We start from the raw sequence: 6,087 nt of genomic DNA, 5'->3' as shown, positions 1-6,087 counted from the left end.
AGACAGGTGAGAAGCGAACAGAACCTCTGTCCTTGAGTAGAGTCAACTGTACAGATTCTTATTGGACACACTGTACAGACTCACCTGTACAGGATCTTATTACAGTCACAATGCATATATTGAGGGTATATTAAGAATAAGAAGTCAAGAACTGACCCCAGCAGCAAAGACCTGTGTCTGCCTTCAGTGTCCAGGTGCAAAGAGGCGTGCTTTCCAAGTCAGCCCTGAAAAAGATGAAGAGGACAACATGTCCACCTCTTCCAATCCTGACACTGACCCGCCCCAGGTCACTACCCAGCCAGCTACCTGTCCCCAGACCCCTCCCTCACCTCCCTCCCATCACCTCCCAGGAGAAGACTGAGGTGTAGGAGACTAAGAAAAAGAGGAAGAAGAGGCAGAGGAATCAGGAGAGTCAGGAAGGTCCAAGTCCTGAAGACAGGCCTCCAGAGTTGCTGAAAGTCAGAGCACAGGTGCTGAGACACCTAGAGGACCCTGTAGCTCCTGTGATTCTAGGAGAGGTGAGGAGTGAACCTTTACTGTAGTGTCCAGTCAGTGTGTCTGTATTAACTCCTCTCTCTCTTGGTGCAGTGTTAATGTACTGGAGTGTCCAGTCAGTGTGTCTATATTAACTCCTCTCTCTCAAAGCAGGTCAGCTCCTCCCATTCCATCACCAAGATGCTGTGCTGTTCCGGGGTCGATGAGGATAAGAGCAACACTACAGAGCTGAAGAGATGGAAAGAGCCGCAAGGGGGCAAGAGGACAACGGCACCAGTGGAGAAAGTCAGGAGTGTCCGGGTCGGGAGGCACCGGTCCCTGAACACCCAGGAGCGGGATGAGGAGAGGAGGCAGAAGCAGGAAGGGTGGTTGATGGATCGGAGACAGGAGGTGCAGGAGGAGAAGGAGAGGAGGAAGCTGGAGGAGGAGAGGATGAAGGTGGAGGAGAAGAGGAGGAAGGTGTTTGAGAAACAGGAGAGAAGATGGGAGAAGGAGGGAGAGGACAGGAGGCAGATGCTGGAGAAGGAGAAGAGGAGACGGAAGAAGGAGGAGGAGCAGAGGAGGAAGACTGAGGAGAAGCAGGAGAGGAGATGCACCAAGGCAGCAGATGCAATTAGGAGGACCGTGAACAAGGAGGAGCGGAGACGTGCCCAGGAGGCGGAGGAGAACAGGAGGGAGCAGCAGAAGCAGGAGGTGAGATGGGAGAAGAAGGAGCAGAAGAGGTGGAAGGCCTACGTTCGGGGGCTGGAGAAACCCCTGCAGCAGGAGGAGGAGAGGAGGCAGAAGGAGAAGGAGGAATGGAGGCGAGCTCAGGAGGAGGAGAGGAGGAATCAGCTCATGGAGGAGAATAAGAAATGAGCAAAGGAGGAAAAGGAGAGAAGGAGATTTTGGGAAGAGGAGGAGAGGCAACAAGCAAAGAGGAAGAAGGAGAGGAGGAAACTGTTGGAGAAGCAGGAGAAGAAACAAGCAAAAGAGGAGAAGGAGAGGAGGAGAGTTTGTGAAAAGGAGGTAAAGAAACAGATGAAGAAGGAAGAGGAAAGGAGGAGAGTTTTGGAGAAGCAACAATTGAAGGAGAAGATGGAGAGGAGGAGAGTTTTGGAAAAAGAGTGTGCCCCAGAGTCCAGACTCTGTCAGGTGAGTTATTATAAATAAGATGCAGGAGTACACCCTGTACCAACTATCCTGTAAAACTATCAATTAAAAATGAAGGAGCTCTTGGCAACTCACAATGAAAATATCAACCCCAATGGAAAGGGAAACTTAAATGTTTGTTATCAATATGTATACATTGGACCACACAAAGGAGAAAAGCCACTGTGGACAAATCCAGACACAACATGAGACATTCTGACTGTTATTTACATTTCCCTACAAATCAAGAGAAATTAAGGGTCCTCGTCCTGCAAGAAGGGACGGCTTGTCGAAATATACAGCATCGCTACCTCACTTAAAACTGCAGAAATATTAACTACAGATTGTTACAAAGGCATCTGGGTTCACATGACAGGAAAGATGAAAGTTCAAACAATTCACACTTTGACAGGTGTGACAAAATGACATTAGAAAACTTATGATCATGAAATTCACTTCCTAAAATGATATCACAATGTTTTTGGACTGTGGGAGGAAACTGCAGCACCTGGCGGAAACTCCAAACAAACATGGGGAGAACATACAAACTCCACTCAGATAGAACAACAGGTCAGGAAATAAACACAGAGCTCCAGCACTGCATGGCAGCAATGTTAACCACAGTTGCACCTGTAAAATAAGTATACTTCCAAAACAGCAGCATATAGTGTAAAACAATATTTTGTAAACTTTCAGTCTGGATCTTTAAAAATTCATCTAATTTTTTGTCAGCTGAAAATGTTAGGCTGCCTGCTTTTAGGGGGGGAAATAATTTTTCAAATGTACATGTCGATATTAAAATAACATATTTCCACATATAAATACAATTATAATAAAATATACAAAAAAAGCCTTATTTTCTTTAATGATATGAGTTCTACAATACTGATACAGTATTGTACAAAATGGTATGATCTGAAGAATCGCCAGAGCACAATGTATCAATTTGGGTGATACTAACAGAAGAGGGACACAACATGTAAATCCACAAGGTTTATTTTCAACAACAAAAATGTGCTTGAAAATAATTTGACAAGGAGGAAACCTTACATGCATGGATACCAGTATTTCCCCAATAGGTTAAAATGCAGCAGGGAACGGTATAACAGAAGATCAGTGTCACTTGATATTGCATCACAGAGGCTGATCTCTTTTTCATCATATCCACCACTTCCAGAAAGCCAGTACACATAATTGTGAGGGTTTAAATTCAGAGGGAAAAATAATTCTCTAAATTAAATTTTATGCTGCACAGAGAGCCTCACATGTACGTGGTCAGGTAGCTCAGTTGGATCGATTGTCGTTCTAATAACTCCAGAGTTGTGGGTTTGATCCCTTACAGGCCAGGAGATCTCCTTATCTTTTGCCAAAACCATTTGATCTTTCAGTCCATGGTGAAATATATTGTGTTGAAAAGATGCCACAAACTGTAGACAAATGCTAGTGCTGCAGGTGAAGAGGAAAGCATTCAAAGATTTATGAGTTTCTTATGTGGAGCGAAGATAAAGTGTCACCATTTGCATATGTGAGGCTTCCAAATCAGCTCTCTGTAAAGACGCTCAAATCCAGCCTGATAAGTAAAAAATATTTTAGCTGGGGATCCTCAAATCAGGCGTGTAGAAAAGAGCACCGTTAAACACCATCGGGAGTGCAGAATATGTGATAAAAGTGTTCTTTAAACAAAAAGTGAAAATAGTAAATTTGTCTTTCACTTAGACGTTCATCGAAAGCTCAGTAAACGATAAAGCGTGTTTACTGAGCGAGAGACTCGTGTTCTGAATTCTCATCAGATTAACCGGTAATACAGCTACTAATAAAGGTTTACATTAATCTTAGTTATTAATAAATTACACTTTTATTAATAAAGACATGTACTGATCAAATTCATTGTGAATAGTTGTGGTGTCTAGAAAACAATTTTAGCTAAATATTTCAAGCGAGTGGTGAATACTGTATGTTCGTTACTTTGTGACCATATTATTTCCACTACATTCAGAACAGTTCAAAAGCGATCGACTGTTCCACTACTGAGTTACTTAAACCCTGTGAAGAGGTGGTTTAAGTTAGTCTCCTACATCAGTAAGATCTAATGGGCAGCAGATGTTATTTTAGGTTTGTTGCAGTTGAGAACAGGTTTAGTACAGAGCTGCTGACAAATTTCAGCAGCCAGGTTCGTAGCAATGACCCGTTGTAGGGACATTGCCAATCAGCCACAAGAAAAAAAAAAACATCATTTGTGCCTTTATTAAAAAAAAAAGGAAAAACAGAGTAGTAGTTTATGTGGTAATTTCAGGTACAATGTAAGAACTTAAGTTAACTAGTCCCACAGTAATGCGTGGGGTCCTATCAATAGAAAAAAAAATACTTGTAACCCAAAAACACAACAACCACAATGCAAGAAGCCTTCCGGGAACCTCGGTAAATCACTGTAGTAGTCTAACGACTACAGAAAATAAAATAAAAAAATACTTAACGGAACAACTTCAAAACAAAAATAACATTAAAAACAAATCTGGGAAACAACAAAAACAGAATCTAATGCGAGAGCTTTTTCAAGTCTTCGGTACCCCATCGTGCTCCCTTAGTCCCAGTAGACCTCTCGGCTAAGAAGATATCTCTCATCTATCTGTGTAGAGACCAGCAGGGGGTCCACAGCTGATGGGAAATTAAGTAGTGACCTGCATCAGCTGCAAAGGAAAAAGTATAGGTTTATTCCACGCTGAAAAGAGAAGGAAACACAACGTGGACCCTTCTTCGGGTGTGACGTGGAATAAACCTTTACCTGTTCCTTTGATGTTAATTTAGACCGGGTCTCCAGCAAATACCTAACAGGCTACAATCCCGTTAGATAAGGTGTTAAGGACGACCTATAAGTAGCAGTAACTAAAGTGGACAGTTGCTTTCAGTAGCTAAAGGCAGGCTACACTGCTCCAGGTGAGGCTCGAACTCACAACCTCGGCATGACTCCGCTGTGCACTGCTGTATAAGTACCGCGCGCTGACCGATTGCGCCACTGGAGCTGCGTACATTGCTTTCCCTTCACACACTGACGTTGCACAAACACAGTGAAAACGATTTCGGCATGTTTTCCGTCTCTCCGTGGGAGAAAGGGACAGTAAAAGAGCGAGGAAACTACAAGGGAAGAAAATGAAAAAATAGTGCTCACTGCAAAAGAGGGAGGAGAGAGATGGTCAGACAGGTAAATCAGCCCGGCGGATTTACACTACAAATTTGTCATTTGTAGTGACATTTATGAGTCTTCATCTGTCTGAAACTGTCCAGTTTGTATTTTCGTTTCAAAAATCCAGTAAACTTGAATAAGACAAGAAGGCACACTGCACATCTGCGGAACATCACGTCCGAGTTTACAGTGACATCAGAGATTGAAAGCGAAGTCGTTTTTTATTAAAAGTTCAAGGAAACCTGAATCTTTTCTCGAAGTATTTCAGAATCACAGTGAAATGTAGTACGATTGCTGCACAGATCTGCAGTCTGCAATTAGAATACGGTTTGTGCGTTGTATAAAATATGCCATTCAAAACTTTTCTAAAACTGCAGAGATACATTTCGGAATGCGTCTTCCTGTAAAAATAAAATATCTATTTTATTTGACGGGCGCTATAAGCAGAGTCTGAAGCCAGCTCCACAGAAGAACTATATTCAGTGGGCCAAAAAAAGTATTTCACTAAGTGAACAATTACTGTACATCATAATCATATTTGTTTTACTCCTGCCATTGCAATTTGTGCACAAAGATTTTTTTTATTTATTTTCAAAATATATTAGTCTTGATGGGAAAGAAAATTAAACTGTGGGCGCGGTGGCCAAGTGGTAAGGCGTCGGTCTCGTAAACCGAAGAGCGCGGGTTCAAGCCCCGTCCGTGCCTGGTTTACTTACCTTTATCTAAATCGTCAATTGTCTTGCAATGTAGAAATTTCTGTAATAATAAGAAAAGAACTGTCAGTAGTAGTTAATAATCCTTTGACAAAGCAACGGGCATCCTCCACTGCTTGTCAGGATGGCTGAGTGGTCTTAGGTGCCAGCCTCAAGAACTCAATCGTGTGTAGTGACAGTTGTTATTCACAACCCGGATTTCTATGGAAGCCCGTTTCCGCCAGGGAGTAAAAAAAAAACACGCTATGGTATCTCAGAATTCCGACTTAGTAAGTCAGAATTCCGACTTAGCAACTCAGAATTCCGACTTTATATCTCACATTTGCGACTTCGAAATAGCCCATATTTCATTGTCTGTCCTTTTGTTATTGTAACGGATTCGGGTTCTAGGGCTTGTGCCTTCGCCGCTCCCACCCTAGTTCGTGCCTCACTGCATTGGCTCGAACCCAGGTCTTATTAGCTGAGCTAAAGAAGACCTTTTTTAAGTAAAAAAGGACAGACAATGAGATACCATAGCGCGTTTTTTTTTTACTCCCTGGCGGAAACGGGCTTCCATAGATTTCCCTT

General features: G+C 42.5%; 1 protein-coding gene and 2 non-coding genes across 3 annotated transcripts; 2 read left to right on the top strand and 1 right to left on the bottom strand.

The window, feature by feature from the left end:
• Nucleotides 1-675: 675 nt before the first annotated feature.
• LOC148808992 (uncharacterized) lies at nt 676-1,353 on the top strand. Its single transcript, XM_088909333.1, has one exon. The coding sequence runs from the start codon at nt 676-678 to the stop codon at nt 1,351-1,353; it is 678 nt and encodes a 225-aa protein (XP_088765459.1).
• A 3,199-nt stretch (nt 1,354-4,552) lies between these two features.
• trnai-uau (transfer RNA isoleucine (anticodon UAU)) lies at nt 4,553-4,646 on the bottom strand. The gene is made up of 2 exons: nt 4,609-4,646; nt 4,553-4,588 (listed from the first exon to the last, which is right to left on the bottom strand). It is a non-coding gene; the product is annotated as a tRNA-Ile (tRNA).
• A 794-nt stretch (nt 4,647-5,440) lies between these two features.
• Nucleotides 5,441-5,512, top strand: trnat-cgu (transfer RNA threonine (anticodon CGU)). Its single transcript has one exon. It is a non-coding gene; the product is annotated as a tRNA-Thr (tRNA).
• Nucleotides 5,513-6,087: the final 575 nt, after the last annotated feature.

The sequence above is a fragment of the Atractosteus spatula genome, unplaced genomic scaffold, assembly GCF_055471065.1.
Source record: "Atractosteus spatula isolate fAtrSpa1 unplaced genomic scaffold, fAtrSpa1.hap1 Scaffold_18, whole genome shotgun sequence".
NCBI lineage: Eukaryota > Metazoa > Chordata > Actinopteri > Semionotiformes > Lepisosteidae > Atractosteus > Atractosteus spatula.
Note: the sequence above shows the minus strand (reverse complement) of the source record. Positions and strands in the feature narration are given on the sequence as shown.

What these genes read in the sequence shown, in the direction of transcription:
- LOC148808992 (XM_088909333.1), top strand. Translation starts at nt 676, where the DNA reads ATGCTGTGCTGTTCCGGGGTCGATGAGGATAAGAGCAACACTACAGAG.